The sequence below is a fragment of the Protomyctophum parallelum genome, assembly GCF_964188405.1.
Source record: "Protomyctophum parallelum genome assembly, chromosome: 17".
In the NCBI taxonomy this organism is placed as follows: Eukaryota; Metazoa; Chordata; class Actinopteri; order Myctophiformes; family Myctophidae; genus Protomyctophum; species Protomyctophum parallelum.
In genome coordinates this window covers 15,950,713-15,978,080 of record NC_139719.1, presented here as the reverse complement: position 1 = coordinate 15,978,080, position 27,368 = coordinate 15,950,713, and the positions used below count along the sequence as shown (strand labels likewise).

General features: G+C 42.9%; 1 protein-coding gene across 1 annotated transcript in view; it reads left to right on the top strand.

The window, feature by feature from the left end:
- The window catches only part of adam12a (ADAM metallopeptidase domain 12a), a 165,654-nt gene extending 154,301 nt beyond the window's left edge, over nucleotides 1-11,353 (top strand). The window contains exons 21-23 of the mRNA XM_083788333.1: nucleotides 1,135-1,479; nucleotides 7,857-8,077; nucleotides 8,904-11,353. Coding sequence (XP_083644459.1) covers nucleotides 1,135-1,479; nucleotides 7,857-8,077; nucleotides 8,904-8,973 — 636 coding nt within the window. The 3' untranslated portion in view covers nucleotides 8,974-11,353. The remainder of the gene's footprint in view (nucleotides 1-1,134; nucleotides 1,480-7,856; nucleotides 8,078-8,903) is intronic.
- The last annotated feature ends 16,015 nt before the right edge of the window (nucleotides 11,354-27,368 follow it).

Below are 27,368 nucleotides of genomic sequence, written 5' to 3'. Positions count from 1 at the left end.
CTCTTGCTCCTGCTCCGTACAGAATGTCTCAGCCACGTTGCCTTAACGACGCAGTGATTGCCTGGCTTCATCGTAACAATGATAGGGGGGGCCTGTGATCCATTCTGAAACATGGGTTCAAATAAACACAGCCGGCGGGAGGAGGAGATGAGGTTTGATTCTGACATGTCTTTGTGTTCTGGCAGGCTGGCACGCGCGCCGCCGCCGCCGCCCCAGACACGCCGCGTCTGCTGTTGTACATTACGGGGGGGGGGGGGGGGGATTGGTGTTCTTTAGTTATGGCAGCATGTGCTTCTCGTTGGGACGCTGTACGGTAAGAAGAGAAACCATGTCAGACTGTTTGATGTAAGCGGAGTGCAGGTGAGGTCATTTTCCAGTTGTCAGGAGCTGTGTTAAATCGGTACAGTGTGCGCGTGTGCGTGCGTGTGTGTGCGTGCCCGCACGCACGCCCGCGCGAGTATGTGTATGTACTGGGTGTACATTGTTGAGCGCACATACACAGTACAAGTCTGGCCAAGTGTTGAATAACAAGCAGACTCACATTTTGGCGTGTTCTGCGCCGTTAGCTCTGCCCAGATGCATGTGTGCATGCGTGCGTGCACGCATGTGTGCGTGGGGTTGTCTGCCTGGACGCTGCTTTTCCTGAGACCACAGAGCAGACTCGTGGTGCTCGTGGCAGGATCTTTGTCTCAGCCTTTGATGCGCAACCTGAGGGAGGTGTGTGTGTGTGTGTGTGTGTGTGTGTGTGTGTGTGTGTGTGTGCGTGTGTGCGTGCGTGCGATACGCTACGCTACCTGAGCAGCACCTAGGGAGTATAGGAGAGAGAGAGTGGACCGCCAGGAGCACTTGATTTATGCGCCCCCGACAGCCAGCTCGGAAAAGGGAAGGAAGGCGCTGAGAGAGGGGAGGAGGTTAACACGACTGCGGCTGATGCGAAACAGACAAGGCGGGGTGGTGGAGTGTGTGTTTCATCCTCTCTGACTGGTCGCTGTGTCTCTCCTGTCTGTCCACAGCGTCTCTGACTTGTCCTCTCTGTCTCCCGTCTGTCCACAGTGTCTCTGACTTGTCCTCTCTGTCCCCCTGTCTGTCCACAGCGTCTCTGACTTGTCCTCTCTGTCTCCCGTCTGTCCACAGCCTCCTCACCTAGGGGTCCCCGGTGACGCCTGCCGCCTGCCCCCACCGCCGGCCCCCTGCCCCTCCCACAACCTGCGCCGGCTGCCCCAGTGTCCCCCCAGTGTCGTCCACCACCACCAGCCCGTCGTCCCGCTGTCTCTCACCCTGTCCTTCTCCCCCGCCCTCCTTCCCGGTGCCGCTGCTGTGGCGGGCTCGATGGCGAGGCCCCCGGCCCCTCCTCCTCCCGACCGGACGGCGGCGGCAGTGGCCGCCCCTCCCCCTCCGCGCGCCCGCGTCCCGCCCCGGGGCACGTCGTCGTTCCGCAGCGTGGTGGTGCCGCGCCACGGTTCCTGCAGGATGGTCATGGTGAGTTGAGCGCCCCCTGCAGGATGGTCATGGTCAGTTGAGCGCCCCCGAGTCAGATATTGGCTAACAACTACAGAGATGGGTGTGCCTGGTTCATACTTATTTATTTGGAAATTACGAGCTGGACAATATCGGAAAATCGGATATTGTAATAAAGCCAATATGGATCATTCCTACTGACTACAATGCCAAACCTGTGAAGTGATTTCAGATTGGCGTGCCACCATGTCATGGCTCATCTGAGCCTCATGGAACTGTATCTGTGGGGACAGTTAGACCGTAGTCTCATAACACCAGTTCAAATCAACACTGTCAAACCTTATTTTGTCCAAGCATATTGTATATTTGTATAAAGCCATGATCATGATTTGACTCCCATTACGTTCAGATCTGTCTGACGTCACACATGCATGCAGCAATCTGTCCTGAAGGGTGTGTGTGTGTGTGTGTGTGTGTGTGTGTGTGTGTGTGTGTGTGTGTGTGTGTGTGTGTGTGTGTGTGTGTGTGTGTGTGTGTGTGTGTGTGTGTGTGTGTGTGTGTGTGTGTGTGTGTGTGTGTGCGCGTGCTACACCGCCCATGAGTTAGACGCATAGGCAACAAACCTTCGCTAACGTTAATGATGGCCACGATATGCCAACATGCAGTCAAACAGGCCAGCTTCCTATAGTGTAGTTGGCCTAGAGCTTATCCTCTCATCTAGGCCTTATCCTTTCCAAGATATTATATTCAGCCGCAGGAAACATGCCATAGTAGCAACCTGGAGATGTACAGTATACATACTGTGCTTGATCCGCTTAACCCATCGTCTTAAAATAGGCGGATTAGTATCAGGATTATAGAACGTGTTGTATGGTGCACATAAATACATGTATACGTACACCGGTATGTACACCGGATGCATTACGTCTCCGTCTGGTGCAAACCTCATATGTCCAGAGCTGTTACTTTTCAGGATTCAAATAAGAAAACCGCCAAAAGTAGCAGATCTACAATTGCTCGGAACGAGCGCGTTTCGAGCAATTGCTATTTTTTATGCTTTGGTGTGACTGTAGTTTGGCCAAGTAAGGGCGCTAATAATTGACGAAAAGAAAATGTGGAGATAAGAGGTTTTTCTGCCCTCGCGACAGCAACGGTAAGAACGGATACAGATTGAATACAGCTTGTTTTGTTTAGATTTGCTCTGAGAGCCACAGGGAGAAAGCCTTGAGCCTCCGGGGCTTTGTCATTCCACATGGCCACACACTGTCCATTACTCTGCTGGTGTTTGTCCTTCACATTACCCTGCTGTAGCAGCCTGACGTCAACACACCATATACGTAGCAAACCCTGAAGCAAACACAAAATATTATCATTTTACTTACTACTTATTCTGCCCTTGTTCTCTATACCCTTACATTAATCTTTGTTTCACTTCTTACTGAGGTGCTGCGTTGACAACGATTTCCCTAATGATCAATAAAGGTCTCTCTTTCTCTTTGTCTCTCTCTCTCTCTCTCTCTCGCTCTTTCTCTCTGTCATTCTGTCTGTCTCTCGCTCTGTCTGTCTCTCCCTCCCCATTTTGATATATTTGACACTTTCAGATCGGGTTCTTACAGTGTAGTTGCCGGCATGCACAAATGAACTGAAGTCAGTCAAAGTTGAGGTGAATTGGAAACTACAGCGTCCTTGTGTGGTGGTATGATCCTTTTGAGGCCTCTAATCCTGTAATGACCTCTCCACACAGGGGACACGGACCCTCTGTATGACCCGTCCACACAGGGGACATAACGGACCCTCTGGAAGGAAAGAGACGGAGATACAGTGTTATTAGAGTAAAGAAAAACAGCAAAGAAATTGAGTCAAGTGCTCAGCGAGCGTCGGTGCTAAAGCTCCTCTCGCCCTCGATGATTTGATTTTAATTATGCCGAGGATCATAGTGTTGCCCCAGGGATGGCAGCGATACGACTGGGGCGGGGGAGTGGAGGTCAGCGCAATGCCGCAACCCAATATCAGCCTAATTAAGTGGGTGTTAAAGTGCTAATGACTTTCACCTTCTTCTCCCTAGATTAGCGGTCAGGGTCGCAGCTGACGCCCAGTGGGTGGTGATTCAAAAAATCCGACACGTCAGCGAGTGTGATGGATAGAGTGTCACACTCGGGCGTCCCGCGATAAGACGTGCTCTTGTGTTCTCGAAATGCACGACAGGCATCAGAATATCGCTTGCTGAAGACATTTTGAGTAGAACTTTGCTCTGACCAAACGTCTGTTGTTGTTGTTGTTGTTGTTGTGGCGGCGGTGGTTTAAACACACTGAAAAGCGTGTTGACACTTTGAACAACACATGAGAAGAAGCTCATGTTCTCACGAGGAAGCGTCTCTTCCCCTTTCAGGCACCGCTCTTTTAATGTGTGAGTGTGAAATTGAAAGCAAAGCCCGTTGGCATCAGAGCCGACAGCGCTGGTATCTCTATAGCAGCTGCTTGGCAGCTCCCAGCAGGGTTGGCCATGCATGGCTCTGCTCTGGGCAGCGGTGGAAAGTAACTAAGTATGTTTACTCAAGTGCTGTACTTGAGGTCAATTCAGTAAAGTAATTACTCTTACTTTACTTGAGTATTTACATTTCTTGTAGCCCTGGTCCAGTGCTTACAGCGAGTCTCTCACTGACGCCCTGTGGAAGTGCCTTCCACAGCGCTCTAGCGATGTTCTCACTCCCGTGCGAGGCTTTACAATTCCCGGCAAATGAACAAAACGACGTAACTACTCACCGACACAAAGCCTGCTAGACCTTAGTAAAAGTCTATTCTCGAAGCTGGGGAGCATCTCAGGTCCCCAGCTTCTCTCTAAATGCACTATTTTAGTCATTAAATATAATTTATCCAACCAGATCGGCACAGGCAAACCCCGGAAATGCCGTAGTAGAAAAATGATTCTTGGCGTTGGCGGTCCGGTACATTGCTGCATTAAAATGGCTCAAAGTGCATTTTAGAGAGAAGCTGGGGACCTGAGACGCTTCCCAGCTTCGAGAATAGACTTTTACCAAGGTCTAGCAGGCTTTGTGTCGGTGGGTAGTTACGTCGTTTTGTTTATTTGCTGGGAATTGTAAAGCCTCGCACGGGAGTGAGAAAATCGCTGTGGAAGGCACTTCCACAGGGCGTCAGTGAGAGACTCGCTGTAAGCACTGGACCAGGGCTACATTTCTTGATACTGAATACATCAGCTCCACTACACCTGGGAGGCAAATGTTGTACTTAACACTGCACTGAATTCATTTAAACAGCTTTACTAACTACTTTACAGATTTAGGCAATTAATAATTAATCAAACTAGAGCGGTACGTTCCCATTGGGCGCTGGCCTACATGGAACGATGCAAGTTGGAAATGAATTCCCCACCCAGTTATCATGTCACGAATGGCCACATGGAGTCTATGCATGCAGATGTCAGAATGATGTCAGAACAGGCCAGTTCCATATATGGGGAGTTCTGTGGCGGTTCTGGAGAACCGTGGGTCCGACCGACTCGACACCGGGCACTGCACTCCCCGCGGGGGTGTGGAAGTGAAACGTGTGTGTCGAATTTGAAGTCCTTGGGACAGCTCCCGAGTGACGTGGATCACAGACGTACAGAGATTTGGTGCATTTATAGACAACATGGATTGTTAATCAGACATCTTAAAAATATTCCCAAAATAGCATATTTACAATAGCGTACAACTTATAGATCAGTAATAAGTATACAGTACATTACGGATTAAGTGGTTAATGATCAACAATTCTAGTTCAATAAGATGTTTATGATTCTTTAATGGGCATTCTGCATACTTTCACTTTGAGTATTTGATGCTGATATTTTGTACTTTTGTGACCGACAAAAGTCAGTTCCAACAAAGATTTTTTGTTTGGTATCGCTACTTTTACCTACGTCCAAAAGTACTCCCTCCATCTCTGGGACAGGGAAAGGACGACGTGCATTTGGACTTGCGTGATTTTACTGCACGGCAAGATCGCTAGGGTTGGTTTGACTCTGAGAGGGTAAAAATGGAAATTAAGTAAACCGTCAGGATTTTACTGTGTCAAATGGACTTTGCTACTCTCGGGTGAAATCGAGATTTAGAGTTTTATGTCTATTCGTCATCATCATCGCTTAACCTTAATAGACCCTTCATATTTTGATTTGTCTGCCCTTCATCTAAACCACCATTTGATACTTGCTCTGATGCTTTTGGATTGATCTGAGCTCCCCCTTCCGCCTCGCAAGAAACGGCTGGGCGGCGAACGTTATGATTTATTAGCAAGTGCAGCAGGAGTATATATCTTGATGGCTTTTGGCATCATGGATGCAAAGGGGAGGCACAACCGGTCATAATCACTTTATGGATGGCATAAAGAAGCATCCCGGGGGAGCGTCGGGGTTTAGAAGAGAAACATTGCGTTAAGGACCGTCAGACGTGAGATCGTGGAAGGAATGATATTTTAAATAACTGGTCAGAGCTCCCAAGGTCCTGCCGCTTGGCTGCTGTCCTGTTGGGAGATGTTTGAGGAGGCTTCTCTCCAGCCTCTTGCGAGAGGAGGAGGAGGAGGTGAACGAATGGAGACCAGATGTAGGGCTGCGTTTCAGGTCCTTTATCCTACTCTGTCCTATAGCTCCTCTGTCCTCGCTCCTACAAGGATTATGTAAAGATGGAAAAGGACAATTATGTTGTCAACATGGATTATGTTGCAAAAGTCGAGAGCTTGCAGATTTGATTTGAGCACTCAAAGTGAAATTTGAACTTGTAACCAGTACTCCTCGCACTGACGTAATCCCAGTTTGAAGTCGCACAAAAACCACCAGTCACTGGAAACACATTAATGTCTTGTAGATCAACAGTTTCACAACAAGAATAGTTTGCTCTCTGTGACTTCATATGCCAATTTACATGTGTATGACTAATTTATGCGTGTGAGTGCTCAAAATGTACAAGCTCTCGAATTTTGCAACATATATACAGTATAGATGTGCTTTCATTTTATTTGAAGTCATGGAAAAAGGTATTTCACAACACGCATTGTTAATTCTTTGTGACCGACAAAAGTCAATTTACATGCAGCATGTACTATGAATATTTCATGCGAGTGCAAATTTCAATGTATGCGATCACATTTTATGAGTGCTCAAATCAAATCTAGAAGCTTTCCAATGTTTAACTTATCTACCTTCGTATACACTGTGGATGTCCTTTCCTTCTTCATGCTGTACTGCAGGGGTCCTCAACAGGGGGTCCGGGGAACCTAGAGGGGGTCCACAGAGTTACTACAGGGGGTCCTCCCAATCTTTGTGTTAGGATTTGTTGTGAGCTTGTAGATCTGCTATTTTTGGCAAAGAGGTTTGGTGTAGAGGGAAACTAGAGCTAACCAAGCACAGAGCCAACGGTCAAGTTTAAGTATTGAGGCTTTAAGTGGTCAACTGTCTGATAATTACACATTAACGTTAATTAATAGAGAACCTAATGTATACAAAACTAACAAAAAACATACATTTGTACAACATTGATGCTGTCAAACAGGTCTATGGAGCAATGTTATGAAATCTATGAAAAGGTTTAATCTGCAACACAATTTTATATGTAGTGGGCAGGGGGGGCTTCATCTCTCTCTCTCTCAGCTAGGGGGTCCTTGGCCTGGAAAACGTTGAAGACCCTCTGCTGTGTACTGTTTATTGTTGGAGTGAGGCTATAGAGGATCTAAGAACAGAACAGAGCAGAATAAGGACAGGAGAGAGAGAGAGAGACGCAGCCCAGATGTAGAGTGGAGTAGGTAGGGTTTACCATGACCTCATCAGCGAAGATTAGAACCACATGACATCTCTCCTCATCACATGTCCGGTGGGCAGCGCTGCTGCTGCCATGGTGACCGAGGGATGCGGACACAACAAGCATAATGCAGCTCTGATGGGTTGACTTTGACTGCCCCCTGCTGGTGCTTCTCAGGTCTTTATTCTTAGGGCAAGTGTTTCTCAAAGTGTAGACCACACTTTGAGAAACACTTGCCCTAAGAATAAAGACCCTTACTGGGGACCCCACTTTAACCACAAAACCCTATTTGAAAATAGCCTGTGTACAAGCTCACAAAAAAGGATTTTGTTTTTTAGAACACCACAAATCTTGTATGGGGGTCCCTATCACAAAACCCATTCAGACGGGGGTCTGCGGACCAAAGAAGGAGGTCCCCGGCACAAAATAATTTCAGATGGGGGGGGGGGGGGGGTCTGACTCCAAGCAATGATACAATGTACAATTTTAGAACGTTTTTGAGAACCACTGTTTTTGTGTGTGCACGTGTGTGCGTGTGTGTGTGTGTGTGTGTGTGTGTGTGTGTGTGTGTGTGTGTGTGTGTGTGTGTGTGTCCGTCTTTCCGACCAGGAGCTGGAGAAACCCCTGCCTCCCCAGAAGCCCCTGCCTGCGGACCCCCTGGGACGGAGCTCTCCTCTGGTACGAAGCCCCTCTGCAGTGCTGCAGGGTGCCGCCGGGGACCGCAACGGACCCTCGGTTGTCCAAGGGCCGTCTACGGTCAGCGGCCATGCAGCCATGATGGTCCCCGGCGTGCCCAGACCCGTTCGCCCGCTGCCGCAGCCCAACAACAGGTGACTCTCTCAGCCGTCATCATTGGTTTGCCCTATCAGCGGTTCTCAACTTTTTCAGGTGGTGACACCCCAAAATTTGAACTGAGGTTCCCCCCCACCCCACCCCACCCCTGACAAGCATTTGAAATGTAGGAGTTGAGGCATTCCATTTTGTTTGACTCGATTCCACAGATGAATATTGCGAAAATTGCAGATCTACAAGCTCACAACTCCTTGCATTGCGATGTGTTGTGAGCTTGTAGATCTGCTATTTTCACAATTCTTACCTTTCTTATGTTATTTGATAACTTGGCCAATGTTTCACCAGTTGTTACAGTATACTAAGTATAGTTTGTTGAGTACTTCTGATGCAGTACTTTCTTTCTTGGTTGTTAAAAGGAACCCATTTTGGTGTTAGCATTACGTTATGCTTTAGCTATTTTTGAAAAATCGAAGAACGACTGACATAGAAACATAGCTTTTTCAGAAAACTGTCGGGATGTAGAAGACATTTTTAGAATCTGATCTCAGGTCAAAATGGGTTAAAGTCCTTAAATTGTCATCTGGGGAACCCCCAAAATCGTGTGGGGGTCCTGACCCACAGGTTGAGAACCACTGCTTTAGTTCACTTCAGGGCTATACATCGGCTATTTTATCCACGTTTGCACGATCCTGTCATGCGATGAAGTATTTGATCAAGGCATTAATTTACAGAGAACAAACATGATGAATGAAATGTGCAGATGGAACGTGTCCCCCGACCGTGATTGTGTATTTTACAGACAAAGAGATCATTGACATTTTTGAAAGACTTAAAAAAGATTTCTTTCTCTCGTCTCTCCTCCAGACCGGGTGCCAAGCAACCCCCGACACTACCAAAGCCTCGTATAATCGCCAACATCAAATACAGCAGCTGAGAGTGAGCTCGCTGCCTGGAAGGGACATGGATTTTATTGCAATTTAAAGACATTACAATTTTTGCACTATGAAAACTCCTGGAAAAGAAAAAAAACCTTAACAAGATGTTGGCTTCTCGTGAGTTTTTGAAAATGAAGAAGAAGAAAAAACGTTAGAGGAGAGCGGTCTCCCCTCGGTGCTCTGTCTCTGAATGGTGCTATGAGTCTGGGCTCAGGTACATGTAAAGTATTTATGTTCTGTATTTATTACCACACAGTGCACTGTGACAGACACTTTTACATCATGGTAGCGTCTTGGGGATGTTGTTTTTCCCCCCCCTCTCTTTTTTTTTTAAAACTTTGGATGTTTGCCTTCGCCCTGCAGTTTGTTTCTGCCAGAGAAATACAACAACAATGAAGGTTTCTTGTTGAAATCTGTGAAATTGTGATCAGTGAAAGTAACTGGAATGATAATGAAGGGAAAAACTGACGTTGTGTGTTATGGTAACAGGAGAGTTACATACCGAGGCGTCACAGATAAATGATGATAATGTTGTGATAATCTCATTGTGCAATGTTCTAAGCAGGAGTGCCGTTTCGGGGAGGCACGGCCGGGCCTTCGCTTCCAGCGCCTTCGCTCAACTCCCCCTGTTTGGCTTTCAGAAGACCACTTACAGTTAATTTAAGGCCCAATAGAGTTGATGGATGATGACAGCTTTTGTAAAGGGGCCGTGCTCTCTGGATCGACACAGTTTTGGCAAGCCTTGAAACGACCAGAGGAGAGAGGCCTGCCTTGGTGATATAATACAGAGGTCCTGCAATATGATTGTGAACAATATTACTTAACTTCATGTAATTAGTTACACAGTACAATCCGGAGTGTCGATGTATCCGTTGAGTCCTATTTTGTACTTCCACTGGTGTCGCACAAAAATAGCCAAACTAACAGTTCACAATGGGTTGCATCACAAATTTGCGACACTTGTAGACTGGCTATGTTTGACATTTTTGAAAACATGACATGCCCAAATTACGGATAACATATTGAAAGTGTTTCTGAGTGTACCATTTTTACTTTCTCAGTGTTACATTGACACTTACACTAACTGGATTATACTGTGTACCAGGGAAATGGTTGCAGATTTTGACCATGACTCTCCTACTGTCTGCAGGGGGCAGCGTAACCAACAGACCGGTCTATGGGTAAGAGTGCAATTGTCAGAGCTTTGATATGTACATTTAACAAGACCCGGCCAACCCCAGTTAAGGGATGTAGGGACGAGGGTGTGAACTGAACAAGAGTCCTTGTGTGAGTTGAGATCAAGCAAGCATTCATCCCTCGGAGAGACTCTGAGATATTGCTCTGCTAAAAAGGTCATGTGTGCTTTGGATGTCATCCTTTCTGGCTGACTGATGGGGGCCCTTTGTGGAATAGTGGGATTGAGTCATAGCATCACTAACCAAACCCTTACAGGCAGCCGGTGGCCAAAGCCAAGACACCCGGGACACAGAGCCTGAGGGTCTTAATGCGGATATCCTGTATTGAACTAACAAGGTTAGCATTCTCTTCTTTGAGTAGGGGATGATTCACCTGCCAAGGGAACAATTCTAGATTTGTCAGTGCCCATGAAATGAAGTGTAGTGCTCATGCGGTGCAGGCCGGGACGGACATGACTCGCCTCGACCTAGACTACATACAGTCAGACTTGACTGTAGTCGTTTGCAGCACTTATTAATTTCCTACACATTATACAGTTGACATGACTGTAGTCGTTTGTGCATCGGTTATTAATTTCCTACACGTTTTTTTCTTTACTATAATTAAGCATCTCTCCAAAGGAGTCTTTCAAACCTTTCTACATGTTTTATACATATTACAGAGATCTACATGTGGTGAAGATCTTATTTACTCTTTAATATCACTTTACTTTTCTTTTGCAGCAGTATTATGTACAGTACACGTACATTTGTTCACAGAACATTTCCTTTACGCACACATACCTACACAAATACCTAGGCTGAGAGCAGACATGGTTTTTGACACATATCTAGTATCTCTATGAGTTACGGAAACAGAAATTCGGTGTTGAGTGATTGTTACTTTTGATACCGTTTAGTTTTTTTCGTTTTTAACGATGCACTAGTTTTTACATTGTTTACTTTGCTATTGCAATGCCATGTGTTCATGTATGTAGATAGAACAATAGCTACACCAGTGTTATTGTCCAGTTCCATAATGGTCCTCGTCAGCTGTGCCGGTGAACACATTTATGTAAAAGTGCATTTTTGTATGATTGTTTGATACATCAAATGTAAAGAAAATCGTGTGGTTTTCTTCGTCATGTCTGTACATGGCTTTTTTTTTTTTTACTCTTTGGCAGTATTAGTAAAATTGTTTTAATAAACACTGAGTCTTATTTTACTTATTAATGATTGAACACAATGAAAACAATCCACAAGATTCATGTCTGAGTTTAATTATTCAAGTTTGAGAGTAAAAAGCAAAAGCAAATCAGTATATACTGCATTTGATTTTTATAGACAATTCAGTGATCGTATGACTGGAAGAACAAGAATTCTGTACCTTAGTGCAATAACAAATTTTAGAAAAAAAAATGAAAATACATTTTACTCAAAGGCTTTTATTTAGCCATTGATAGTAAATGTATCATACAAAAAATATTGGTTAAAAAGATGGTTGAATATTTATTTGTAGTTTACATAAACAATGTTTAATATAGCCATTCATGTCATGGACATACAATATTAAAACATATATTGTACAAGATTGATACCGACAGTCGTGACAGAACACAAAGTTCATATCCCCTACTGGTTGTACCAGGCTTTCAAGTAGTTTGCCAGTTTAAATACATCTTTTTCAACAATAAACAAAACAGTTAAGTTGTGAGTCATTGGTATCCAACATATCAGCATAATTAATATTAAACAAGTCTTCTCTGACCCTACAATAAAAAAGGACAATTCCAAAAGTACTGTGGGATGAAAATGTAAAATAAAATAAAAAATAAAAGCATCTCCTTTAGTTGTTACAATATTAACTTGTTCTAATCTGAGTAACACATCTTCAACTCCATATTCACAGAACATACCAAATGTCCTCTATCCAGGGTCCATTCTGTTTGTCCCAATTAAATGCTTCCTTCGTTAGTCTATTATCATTCATGTTGACTAATTATGTTCCACAACCTGGCAGTGCAGACCTTCCATCTGACCTCACAAGGTTCCCATCCCATATCTCCTGAGACTGCTGCCATTGGTGCATATTTATGTACACCTAGGAAATATCGGAAGGGCTTGGTTATGCACAGCTACACTCTATTATTATTAGTAGGAGGAGGTTGGCGGAGGGTGTGTAGAGCCCAGGATCACATTAGATAATTGACACAGGGGTGAAAAATGGGTTACAAAATTGTGGGATAAAAATGACATTTTTTTTTTTTTTTTTTTTTTTTAAGAGTCACTGACCAACACTACCACAGCCACCGATCATGGACGTACTGTTGGAGATTCCAGAAGAAACAACAGACCATGATGCAGAAACTTAAGAAATGTACGTATGGAACCTGTCTGCCATAACTGTGGAATTGGGACACTGCTACTATAAGGGTTCATGCTGCAAGGCAGAGATGAGCTGTACGCCTGTACACAGACGGACGGAGTGCAAAACATACTCTTCCCCCCATGCCGTCGGCCTGATGGAGACAATAATGGAATAGGACTCGGTTCCATTTTGTGGTTTTTATTATCTGAACTGGGGCCATGATTAAGAGGATGGCCGGGGCCCACCACCACCGCCCCCACCGTGTGCCGAGGCCCCCCAAGACGCGCACCGGACCGATATCTATGCCCTCAGGAACATATCAGTTCTGAGGCACCCAGGTGAGATCCAGTCACCTCGCTGGTGGCAATAGAGTAGTCGCGAGATCACCACTTTACAATACTTCAACCCCGTGGTGGTGAAGGAGAAGGACCATCATGTGACTTTCGGCTGGTTCCTCAAGAAGGTTATGCTCCAGATGGGAAAACTTCACAACTCCAAATTGCCTGGGAACTGGATTGGACTCTACGAGTTCAGAGTCATCTATGAGTATGACACCAACATGGAAGAACTCATCTTTGACTCCAGGGATCCCGGCAGCTTCTCGAAGGTCTGGGGATGTTAAAATGTAGAGATCCGCACATCCATGTGATACTTTCCTAAATTAAATGAAATAATTGCGACCACAGGTCTTTGTGCAGGACGAAAATATCAGATTTGCTCATCTACATACTGTATGATGTAAATTCTCCAATGGGAATTGGGAATGCCCCTCAAAAAATTATCCCTATAGCTATGTTGTTTGGGATCTGGGTTATTTTCTGAATAAATGGCAAGAAATATATATTTTTTTTTAAAGAAAGAGGATGGCCGGGGGCATTCCGAAGAGAGACCACAGGTGACAGAGGAAGCAGAGAGGAAGAAGAGGTCGAAATTCTTGGACCGGTGCAAGGAGAATGCTGTCTGCGCCTTCTATAACCTACAGGCAGATAACTCCACAGTGTCGTTCTCAAATAGCTGTGTCCTCTGCCACTATATCCACCACTACCTACCATATAAAAAAGACTAATATACACACATACCGGTATGTAGTATTATTATCTTATACACTACACCAGTTGTACCCAAATATTTTAACTCGAAAATTTGCCTGGGAGTCCAGGACCCAAACTAGTGAAAATAGCAGAGAATTGTGAGTGTGGATATTGTTTTCTCATGCCAACAAAGCTCCTTTGAATTTAATTGATATTGCCATTATTAGTATTTCTCTTAAAAGGTAAACATTTGGGACATTGTTAACTTTGCAATGTGACTATTCCCACTCAGTCAGCCAAATATCCTGACCACACTACTTCCATGAACGCACACACATTTTTCTGATCCTTGAGTTTGCCGCACGTGGTGAGCTATACAAGGAGCTGCAAAAATTGAGGATTTTGACGAGCACCGCACTTGGAGTTTGGAAGCACTCGAAGTCACTGAATGGCCCTGGGTACCACCCGTTTCGAATTTGCACATAATGCAGGAGTCAGCAGCACAAATGCTTCCAAAGTCCAACACTTGGAAAAAGAATCACCTGCACAGAAAGTAGCTCATAACATGTCTATGGTGGATTTTTATGAAACAAATGCTTTGCAGATTGAAAGAGGATAATTCAAGCTTTCCCTACAGCTGCAATGTTGGTGAGTTTAACGTCGTTCAGTACCAAGAGACTTCGACCCTACCAACGAATCACCGCTCTCCAGAATCATTGGCATTGATGGACAGTAACTATGGACGTTTACTCGTGTACATTTTTTGAATATTTTTAGTTTTTTTATTTGGCAGCACTTGACTTTCACTCCATCTGCTATTTTACTGAGTGTGACAAGAGTTTCAGTCTGTCTAGTAATCTGCAGATCCACCAGCGCAGCCACACTGGTGAAAAACCGTACCGCTGTACTGAGTGTGACAAGAGTTTCAGTCTGTCTAGTAGTCTGCACCGTTCTTAGTTTGTGGAGTGATTTGTCTGGTTGATTCCGATAACGAACGAGACTCCGGCTTGTTAACTAGTTTCGCGGCCCCGTGTGGTCGGCGACTAACTTCTTAGAGGGACAAGTGGCGTTCAGCCACACGAGAAGGAGCAATAACAGGTCTGGCAGATCCACCAGCACAGCCACACTGGTGAAAAACCGTACCTCTGAAACTCTTGTCACACTCAGTACAGTCAGTCTAGTGATCTGAAGAAACACCAGCGCAGCCACACTGGTGAAAAACCGTACATCTGTATAGACTGTGGTAAGAGCTTCACTCAGTCTAGTAATCTGAAGAGACACCAGCTTGTCCATTCTGGTGAGAAGCCTTAAGGCTACCTCTGTAGTCACTGTGGTAAGAGCTTCACTCGAAACACCTGCGTCTTCTCTACACTTATTAATGTAAACAGTGAAGAGTTAGTGAGTTAGGTCCATAGAGTAAAAAATAAGGTTAGGTCACATTAAAGGGCCAGAAAGATCTTTTGCAACCAGATCTTATTTTAATGATGTTTGGGAGACAAGAGACACTTTCCTGGGGGGTTTTATGTGGGTAAAATGTGTTTTTAAGGTGTAAGTGCAACAAAGCATTATGTTCATAATCCAGCAGTGTCTGACGTCACAGACACTACTAAAATATAAAAAACACGTGACCCACATAAAAACCCCAGGAAAGTGTTTCTTGTCTCCCAAACATCATTAAAACTACCAGATAAAACTATTGGATAAAATCTGAAGGACTAATATAAAAAAATGGTTGCACATAAATGGGCCTCCGGGTGGCGCTTGAAAAGGCAGAATTGAAAAATATAAGTGGCATTTCTTCCTCAGCCTAGTGGGAATATGCAGTTTCACCGCAATCGGACACTGCGTTGATGAGTTGCGGCATTTTGTACACATGTACATTTTGTTTATATGATATTCTGATGTATGATTATTATGAATATGATTTATTATTTATTATTGCCAATCTTGAATATGAATTGAATGCTATTTATTTAGTTTATTGGATATGGTTATAATTCCAAATATTGTATTGTATTTTTCATCAATGTCTCAGTAAAGATACCACAAAGGTTTTCTGTCTCCGCCTCCTCCGTATATGGTCAGCCTGACCCGTGACCATCACCTGTGTTCACCACTGTCAGTCACTAACCTGAACTATTTCCGACAGACACTCTTTCAGTGGACATGGTTATGGAAGGAGCAGAAAAAAACTGAATAAATAAAATGTACAATAAGAAGTTGTTTGTCTTCTTTGATGAATTGAACATGGTGGCGGACCCTCTTGTAAATAAGTGAAAAGCTTTACATATGTCGGCCTCCTGGTGGCGCTATAAAGAGCAGATGTGAAAATGTCCAGGCAATGGGTTTTCCTTGGCCTATCCAGTTATAGCGCCACCATGAGGCAGAGTTGAACATTTTCAAGTGGCATTTCTTCCTCGGCCTAGGAATAGTGGGAATTAACATGTCAAATTTCACAGAAATCACAATGTGTTCATGATTTGCGGCATTTTGTTTGAAACGGAGCACTCCACTCCAATCTTAGCCAATCAGGATGGAGTCTGAAAAATGTGAAAGACCCGTTTTGTTGACTGGCTATAGAGAGACTGTGTACCAATTTGCAATTTACTGTAAAGTGTAAATACAGCAATGCATTTTGGCAATTTGTACTTTTGAATACTGGTACGTGAGTAATTATTTATTTCAGTACACATGTTAGATATTTCGGTTAAGTTCTTATCGGACACCACTACGAGATGGGTCCTAGTCCATTGAATAGTATTATTTTACAGTAATGCTTTCATCTTTTGTTTTCAATAAACTTCAACAGTATAGGCATGTTATTTTGTAAACATAGTATGCTTTCATATTTTGTTTGTAAATGGTAGCCTACTTATTTTGCACATCAGGTATATATTTAGTTTAAAAAAAGCGTTATTTTTTTTAAATAACACTTTTGAAAAAATTAAACCACCAGACTGTAAAAACTGAAATTGAAAAATAAAATATATTGACAAATGCAAACCCTTGGGCGAGGCACTTGGAACGAAGAGTGGATTCTCATGGAGGACGACATTTCTGGGTGTTGTTGGTAAGACATCCACTTCAAGGTTTCCTCTCCACTGGAGGAACCGCATGCTGTTGCTGACCCAGAGGTGATTTGTGATATTCTTTCACACTGCAGTCCTTCATCTTGCACATCATGCCATGCCATCTATCTTCTTGGTGAGAGCTGAGGAACAGTTTTAAAAGATGTAAAGGATTACTTGCTGTACACACTACAGTGTGTGTTATTCTAGAAGCCGCACAATTATTCATAATTGCCATTTTGTGATTAGGCCTATAACCGAAGCAAGCTACACTTAAGCTACACTAAAGTTACTCACCGTCACCACGCAGGACTCAGGACACTTTGTCAACCAAACTCAACACGCCAACAATCTCTCTCTCTCACGATGCGTGCGCCACCGCGGCCGGGGAAAATGTTTGTTCCAGGCTCCATGCAGCTGCTCCACGGCCACGCTGAAATGCACGCTGAGGCCACGACACCGTCCACGGCTACTGATCGGTTCTACTGTAGGCGACACGTCCTCCAACAGAAAATCTCACAAAGCACGGCTGCCAATGTTAGGCCAAAATTGAAAGTCTGGGAAGGAAGGTGAACTGGTGAAGTGAAGATGAAGATGAAGAGTGACAAGAGAACTTCGAGAAGAAAATGGCAGCAGCAAATGTGACCCCCATGAGTCCACATCACGACCAAAATCGGCGCTTGTAAAAGATAAATTTGAACTATTGTTGCACAAAGTGAACGATCCGCAGGTTGGCAGGGAGGAAGTTCTTGCCAGTTTGGCTTCGGTGGGATCAGCCGTGGTGCTGAGCCACAACTCTCTTGTGTGCCAGCTCCGATTTTTAAATGACAAAATTAAGGAGCTAAATGCTGCCAACACCATAGTCGCCAGGGATATGAGGAGGAGGCCACCACAGCCCAGGGCGTGTCAAACATGCATGGACAGACATGTTCTAATTAACCTCCACCTTTCTACCATATTCTGCGACTGCAACCCTCCAGGCTCCAACCTGTGTGCGTCCAAGAACCAACGTAAGTTTGGATCATTTTAGCCACTGGGGGTTAATGAGCACACATTAAGGGTAGCTCTGTTCCATAGCCTTCCGCTTGGAGGCTATGGAACAGAGCTAACATTAAGGGATAATGTACCACAATGTATTATAGACTGCACATATATGTTTGAGCTGTAGCTCGACCACTTTAACTGTTTGTTCTGACCTGAAATCCTAAGCAGTGCATTTAAGTTATGTTTATTGGTTATTTAATATATGATGAAATGTTTATCCTGCTTAAATATAGTTTCTCACATTTAATCCTGAGTAAATCTGACTTATACTTATGTAATCTTATTTGATGCTTTAAGTATTATATGATATTCTGATGTATGATTATTATGAATATGATTTATTATTTATTATTGCCAATCTTGAATATGAATTGAATGCTATTTATTTAGTTTATTGGATATGTTTATAATTCCAAATATTGTATTGTATTTGTATTTTTCATCAATGTCTCAGTAAAGATACCACAAAGGTTCTCTGTCTCCGACTCCTCTCCGTATATGGTCAGCCTGACCCGTGACCATCACCTGTGTTCACCACTGTCAGTCACTAACCTAACCTGAACTATTTCCGACAGACACTCTTTCAGTGGACATGGTTATGGAAGGAGCAGAAAAAAACTGAATAAATAAAATGATTGATTGATTGATTGAAATATTTATTAACAGTTTGTAGAATTTACAGTACATTTTAAGCACAAACTCAATACAAAGACTGTCAACTGTGAGTGGACGACCCAATTAAGCATTACACTTGTTTACAACAGGGTCCACATTGTTCAATTCATCAAAACATTTAAAGACATACAAACATTTAGAGACATACAAATAGACATTTCTATGTAGCTAAATTCATCATATGGGAAGCAAAAAAGGGAAAAGATACAATATACAGTGAGGGAAAGTGGGGTACAATAAGAAGTTGTTTATCTTCTTTGATGAATTGAACATGGTGGCGGACCCTCTTGTAAACAAGTGTAATGCTTAATTGGGCCGTCCACTCACAGTTGAGTCTTTTGTATTGAGTTTGGGCTTGAAATGTACTGTAATTCTGCAAACTTAATATTTATTTCAATCAGGCTGGTGTGTATGCTCCCTGCTAGAGCGCTCGCTCCAAGCTGTTCTTTAACTACATAGAAGTGTCTATTTGTATGTCTCTAAATGTTTTGATGAATTGAACAATGTGGACCCTGTTGTAAACAAGTGTAGGTCATTACACACTGGTGAATTAGCGACGCGATATATTCGTGCGAATAATTCGCATTTAAAAAAAAACCAATTGAAGTCCATGCAAGCTTCCACATCAGTGGCGAATGTGCGAAAATGCGACCGTTTTCGCTTTTATTTGTTCGCTCTGGTGTCGTATTTTGCAGAGATTCGCAGGCGAACTGCAACATGCAATATTTCGCATTTTCAGATCGCTTATTCGCATCGCGTCGCTAATTCGCCAGTGTGTAATGACCTTAATGCTTAATTGGGTCGTCCACTCACAGTTAACAGTCTTTGTATTGAGTTTGTGCTTGAAATGTACTGTAATTCTACAAACTGTTAATACATATTTCAATTCAATTTCCCTTTTTTGCTTCCCATATGATGAATTCCTGTTCTGTTCTTTACCTACAGAGAAATGTCTATTTGTATGTCTCTAAATGTTTGTATGTCTTTAAATGTTTTGATGAATTGAACAATGTGGACCCTGTTGTAAACAAGTGTAATGCTTAATTGGGTCGTCCACTCACAGTTGACAGTCTTTGTATTGAGTTTGTGCTTAAAATGTACTGTAAATTCTACAAACTGTTAATAAAGATTTCAATCAATCAATCAAATCAATCAAGTGGTCACTGGTGGGCATGTGGTTTTTACTACTTTGCTATTATTTTATACCTGTAAACTACTGCCATCTACAGACCAATGGAAGGTAGTGCAGTTGTGCTGTGTTTTGTGTGACCGGTACGCTTCATTACTATCATAATGCCCCCCTCCCTCCCACACACACTGGTCCTGCTGCATATACAGTAGCTACATTAAAATACCACATGATGGAACATCGTAGAAAAACACTCACTCACAAAGCCCTAAATTACAAACTTTGTAGTAGTTCTCAACCATGTTTTAGGGGGAATCAGGGCCCACTTGAAAATCCCCAAAGTGCATTTTCAGAGAATGTTAGGATCTTTGTTTTTATCTTGAAAATTTGTGCAAAACAAGATTGCTGCCACTCACAATTCGGCACACGTTCACACATGACACCCAAAATCAAATATGCCTGCACATTTCATTATATCTTTGAATATTGTTTAAGGGGACATTTTAAACATCTTTACTTCTGGGAGAAGATGGGCGTCCATGGGCATGGCTGAATTCATCGAGGGTCCTTTACATGAAAAGGCACTGGACTAGTTCAATAAACACTTGTAAATCTCTGGATAAGAATGTCATATGTGTATGGAAAATGAAGGCAGTACGGTTAACAGTTGTTTAGTCAGTCAAACCTCAAGCCTGAAATAAAACTTTTCTAACTCAGTGTAGACATTTTTCTACACTTGATATGGCCAATCTTCAGTTACTGGAAAGAGCAACTTTACATTTACATATTATATTTCACAGTAAAACCAAATAAAGAGAAGAAGCTTTATATATGAACATCATATAAAATGCATTATTTATTACACAACAAAATAAAGCATTACTGTAAAATAAATAATACTAGGACCCATCTCGTAGTGGTGTCTGTCGTCCGATAAGAATACATTCATGTGAAAATGACAAACAAAAGATTAAAGCATTACTGTAAAATAAATAAATAATACTAGGACCCATCTCGTAGTGGTGTCTGTCGTCCGATAAGAATACATTCATGTGAAAATGACAAACAAAAGATTAAAGCATTACTGTAAAATAAATAAATAATACTAGGACCCATCTCGTAGTGGTGTCTGTCGTCCGATAACACATTCATGTGTACTGACATAAACAAAAGATTAAAACATTACTGTAAAATAAATAAATAATACTAGGACCCATCTCGTAGTGGTGTCTGTCGTCCGATAAGAACAAATAAATTAAAATGACAAATAAATTAAAAGAAATTCAAAAAATTAGTGCACGAGTAAAACGTCCAGAATACTGTCCATCAACGCCAATGATGCTGGAGAGCGGCGATTCTTTGGTAGGGTCGAAGTCTCTTGGCACTGATGCAGGTAGACGATGGTCCCTGTGCAGGTCCCTGAGAGGAAACATGTGTTAGTGTTAGTATCATGTCCATTGTCCAGCCTTTCTCAACTACAATACCTTGCCAATTAAAACCACAGGAATAAAGCATAGTGTAAGTTATGTCTCACCATACCTAAAGATACGTATTCAAACAATATAAAAAGTCACAAAATGTTAAAAAATAATTATTAATTTATTCAACTACAACTCAACATTGTATTCTTGTTTTTATTCATTTTAATTTCATCAAGGAGGGAGCATACCAATATGTACATATTGTACATAAGACTTGATAGTTACACAACTATAATACTCATCATGTGATATCTGATATGGCCATCACACTGTTTATACGTCGGTAAGCTCCCTCAATGAAATTAAATTACAATAAGGATAATTGTTGACAACGGGAAGCAACGAGATAAATAAGACGTAAAGACATAAATATGAAGCCTAGGTCGGCCACAAGGCAGATTAAGATTGACATTGGTGATACTACTATACCAACACCGCTACGACTCAGTCCGACCCTCAAGAGCTGCTATTCTGCCCACAGAGCACTCTCGGCTTCATACTAAGACCCTAAGAAGTCTTGGCCACAATAATATTTCGCAATTTAAATTTTGAGAAAGTTTTCTGATTTACACATTGTTGGAATACATCATTTGTGTAACTAGCAACTTAATATATGAACGTTTTGCCAACTCACCTTCCTCTTGCGGCTGTTTGGAGCTGTGTCCATGGCTTTGATGACCTTGGACTCCCTGCTGTTGGCGAAGTGGACGAAATCAATCTGTTGGAGAAAATGCAGTGATTTGTAACTCAAGCCGATTTCCTTCATAAATTAAACTAAATAAACGCAATCGTTTTAATTGGAGGTTAGTGTACACACATAGTACCATAACTTTTTCACAATTACAAACTCCTTTTTCCCCCCATGTCTCCGTTTGCAGAATAAGCACATTAACTAAATTCATAAACAAAATAGGTCAAGGATTCGGCAAAATTAGAAATTCTAAAGTCGCATTGGGAACTTGTAGATTCGCCAATTTTGGCTAAGAGTTCACGGAGGGGGAAAAGGAGAGGGGAAAGTACAGCCAACTCCAGTCAACAACATAGGGCTTAAATAGTTAAAGGTTTGTTGAATGGGAGCTTAGTCTAATTTCTCTATTGTACAGATCTGTATCTGTAGTAAAGGTGCACTTACCATAAAGTGGTGTTTGGCTGGTGGTGGCCTTTGTCCCTGGCAGGCTACTCCTTGGCCACATTCACCATGGCACGGTTTTCCTCTCCTTCCCTCGCAGACGCTCAATTTGGGCCTAAAATTGGCAGCCGTACTTTGCGAGATCTTCTGCTGGAGGACATGCCGCATACTCCTGCAAAAAGAGTGAGATGGGAATAAGGAGATTAAGCATGAACTCCAGTAAATAAACAACAAGGTAAATACTAGTCACATCAAGAGTGCAGAGAGAGCAATGTATGCCTCAAAGAAACTAGGATTCCAGGTAAACAATTAATCTATATGTCTAAACAACATTCTTCAACATTTGTGGTCAAGGAAAAAAAAAAGTATAAACACAAAACCATGAGAACAAGTGACCAAGATGAATACATACTTGAACAAAGCAGAAGATCCAGTTCCTTCCGTCTTGGCCACGGGCACGGTGTCCCTCTTCCTGGTGGTGGTGGTGAGTTGCCTAGGGGGTAGCCTCTGTACCCAGGCTTTCCTAGGGGGAGGAGCTACAGGGGAGTCAGTTTCCGTGTCTGAGTTGTCTGTCAAACACGGAAACCAACTCACCTGTGGCTCTTTGGGTGCTTGATCTCCCTGTGAGGCCTTCACTGGCACCCCCTTCAGTATCACCCTGGAATTCTTTGGGTCATCAATGCATTTCCAGGTCCAGTTGTTTAGGTCCAGGTCCTGTGTGAGGAAATGTATACAATTGTAACTTGAGATAATTTCCTTCAATAAATGTAAACTACAGGAAATTGAAGTCCTTTGAATTTTCTTATAGACAAAATTATGTAGTTATGTAGACTTCCCAAAATAGGCAAGTAAGCTCACACTCACTGTGAGATTGTAGATCGGCTATTGTTTGAATATACAAAGTATAGAATAGGGTTAATGCATTTTTTTTTAATAATACATATCTACAAAGCAGTCACTAAAATGTTCAAATAATTGTAGTGGAGTAAAAAAGTACAATATCTGTCTGTGCAGTGGAGCAGAAGTATTAAGCTATTGAAAAATGGACACACTCAAGTAAAGTGAGAAACGAAAATCTAGTGTACTAGTTTTCCACCATGTACATACCGGTACTGGAAGGTGCTCGGTCCTCTTCAGAACCATCCTGATTGCCTGGGGGTTGTTGGGGTCCTGGATCAGAGCCGAAGTCCAGGTGAAGCTGGCAGCTGCAGCATCCTGTGGGAGACATTTGTTAGTTAAGCTAATTTCCTTCATACATTGAAGTGCAAGAAATATTGAATCGATAATTTTATTGAGGATTCAAAAGTTTAAAAAATAGCAGATCTACAAGCTCGAAACACTTGCAGATCTGTTATTTTAGATACTATTGTGACTCGCAGGACACTGCCAGAGGCACCAAGAGCTCCCAGCCAGCAGACTGGTGCTGTGGGAACCAACACATGGGCACCGGTCACGAGGACGTCCCATACTAACATGTACTCAAGAAAGATGCACGAGCGCAAAGCACCAACGAGCTGGCCGGATGTATGGAGAACCGGGATGACTGGAGGCGACGATGGAGGGCTCCAGTTTGAGGACGACCTAGAGAGAGTGACGTGAAAATTGAATTGAGGATTCGAAAGTTTCAAAAATAGTAGATCTACAAGCTTGAATCGCACTTGCTGGTCAAGTAGGGCATTAATTTACGAAAAACACAAAAAGTATATATATATATATATAATTTTTTAACAATTGATTTGAATAATATATAAATGACACTTAGCCAGGAGCCACTGCTCCTTAACGTGGAAGAGCTTCATGGCATGCATCCAGTACAGATGCTTCCTCTGGTCATCTCATCATGGGTGCTTGGATCCATACATCCCCTGGATGGCCTTAAATTGGAACCCCTTGGGAACCCCCAGGAATGGATTAAGTGGCTATTAATGCTGCCAGGCAAAGGGAAGTCTGGAACTCTCTGCTGGAACTGTTGCCCCTGAACCAAACTCAAGTGGTTGAAGATGTATAAAAAGATTATGCAGCCGGTTAGTTCTTACACAGTAAAGTAAACGTCATCAGTGTTCATTTGTCCGTTTGTAACTCTGAACGGTCCCCACTGCTCCAGCACAATATAGTATAAAATAAATCAGTTATTTTAAGTTAACATCAGCATATTAAAAACAGCCGATGTACTTACAAGCTCACAATGTGTCACGAATCATGCGAGGCATTTTGTGAGCATGTGGGATCTGCCATTTTCAACAAATCTTGAGAAAAACATTTTAACACAAATATTGTAAAATATGGGAAATCTGGGATCTACCCGACAATATTTTCGCGTGGGTGTCTGTATCGTATTCGTAGCGACACGACATAGCCAAATGCATATTAATCTGGGTGTCGTTGAATTGGACATAGTCATACTATCTGATGATGAGAACCTAACGGTAACAAATAGTGGCCGCACTGGCTGGTAGGCCTACAACCCCGGTTGAAACCATTGCAACTAGGCTATATGAGAGTCAGCAAACCGTTAACATTTGGGTACCTTATATTTGAACCGGTCCAGTTGGCTAAATTTGTACAATATCAGAGTTAAATTAACAGGAGTAGAGCAACTTGTTAATTGTTCGGTCCGCAGTACAATTTAAAAACGACTCCCATGTCCCATTATTACAATTCACCGTGTAATTGTATGCATTTAGAAACGGACGGTTTTCAAATTTTCATTTATCAAGTATACATTTCAAATGGCCGAAAAATACACGGACCAGTATCCACAGGCACAGTGCAAGTGCAAACTTACTAACTCAAAATAATCAATCCTAAACAAACGACATCGAAAGAAAACAATGCTACACATTAACTATTTCAAATCGGGGCCTAAACCTAAACAAACCGACCGTCTGTCTAAACTACCCGTTCTCTATTTTTTTTTACATAATTACAAGTTTACAGTACATATATTATTAAATGTTAACATACCATCTCCATTGCCTCAGCAGGTAACGTTGTACGTTGATCTTGAAGAAGTAGTAGTCTCTTGAAGAAGCTAACTGTCTGTCTGTGGTTGTGACTCAACAAACGTCCGCTCAGTCAGAAGGTCAGTCAGTGAGTGAAGAGAATGAGGACAGTTTGATATTACATTAACGTGATCTCAGACACCTGCCGTCCGGTTGGCTCTTTTGAATATGAACTCGCGTTGCCATTGGATAAGCGACGCTCTCGACGCTCGGCCCCGCTCTGATTGGTCAGTCAAATCAGAAACCGACATTTCGCGAGAACGTACGAGACCGGACGAGAGGGAGAACAGACATACAAGCTCACAGTGCGTCACACCTGCAGTCCGTTGTGGGTTTGCAGATCTGCGGTTGTCGTAGCATGCTAGGCTACCGCTAGATAATATTGTATTCATAGGAGACCCTTTCCAAGGGTGCGCTCGTTTTACCGTATAATTTCCCCCCGCCGGATACTGCAAGTAGGGGGATATGACTTTTGTTTTTTTAAATGCGACACACTATTATTTCCCCATAATGCACAGAGTGGTACTGTTCAACTGATGGCAGACCGTCACACACAACAGCTGAGACGACTGAACCGAACTTAGAGAAGATAATTATTAGCCTACTGTTTTAATAGTAATTACTAGTGATCCCACAGAAGTCGACGGATTAAAATGTGTGTGTCCATTTTGGAACGTGGGCTAGCCGTGCAGCAGCTCCCTATAGACCACACCAATTCTACGGAATTCATACCAATTGGAAGAAAAACAAATGGACCAAACAAGTCAAGATCTACCAGCAAGAGGTGTGTGTGTGTGTGTGTGTGTGTGTGTGTGTGTGTGTGTGTGGACGCGCGCACGGCGCACGCAAGTGTGTGACACATGAGATGACTAGCAATAGCACATATATTTAATAGGTGTAATTTACTTGAGTTGAAGAATGCGCAATTTTGTCACATCTTCCCCTCTGCATCTTCAGACTCTGAATCACTCTGAAAGTGACGTTTGTAAATTGTGAGTCATAGTTGTTGAACAAATTGATGGTGATCCTCGATTCCTCACAGCATGCTGTTTTTTGGTAGGGAGTAGGTACTGATAGCATGTTGAGTTTTTAAGAAATCTTCCAAACTGGACCACTAGTAGTAGTACTGTCTGCCTAGTTGTCTATCTCCTCCTATCAGTGATACTGCTGGTTTTGAGTCTACCAGGACCTCTATCCTACTGCTGGTTTTCGACCCCATCAGGAACCTTACTACTATATTACTACACTACTATGCTATAATATGTTTTAAAGCACATGTGAATCTTAACATTTTAGGACTTGTTTTGTAAAATGACACTAGACTTCCAGAGAGGAAGGATACTTAGCCCCCCAACCCCCAACTGTATATCTAAGCTAAAAAGGGTGAAAAAAGCTTTACACCTATGACCTGACAGCCTCTGGCAAAGGAAAGCACCCTAACCCCAGCATGTCTGCTGTTTTCAGTCAAAGCTTTCACCACAATAACAGAAAACAGAAAAGACACTAGTAGAATAGAACCCTTGAGTGAAGTCCCTACTCAACCAAGCGTGAATCTCGTTTGCCACCACGGAGTAGCCTCGCATCTCGGAGGACAGTCAAGACGGGCAGTGTCGGTAGACCAATCAGAGGCAGGCCTATGCTCGCACGCAAACAAGATTCACGCCTCAACCAAGTGGTTAAAAATGAAATGCCCAACACAACAACTCTGTGTGTGTGTGCGCACCGTGCGTGCGTGCGTGTATGAGTGAGTAAGCAGGGTTTGGCACAGGTCAGTTGCTAGTGGTAATAAAGGTGTCGGGTTTCACTCTCGCTGCAGAGTTGTGACAGCATGAAAAGGCAGGTTGAGCTACAGGGCGTTGACCCTGACCGTGACCTCTGTGACCCTGACTGTGACCTCTGTGTGTGTTGGAGTGTGACTCCACCTGGCTGACATGTCACTCCTTGTTAGAAGTGCTGGTGTAAAGTAACTAAGCACATTTACTCAAGTACAGGTACTTTTACTTCTACTCCACTATAGCCCCATATGGTAGGTGCTTAGTATGAGGTATAAAGTACAGCAGCCTTGTGTTCATAAAACAGAAAGATTGGGTATTGGGTAAGACAGACGTTATGTATCTTTCAGGACCTTTCACTGCTTCGTGACTGTCTCAACCATTACTCTATGGCTCTTTCCTCAGCTATTATTCTTTGTCTGAAATAATTTCTGCATTATCGACATCATGAATTATGCTCTGTTGTATTTAGCCTTCACAAGTACAAACCTCTGATATTCTCTGCAGGTTCTGTGAGAAG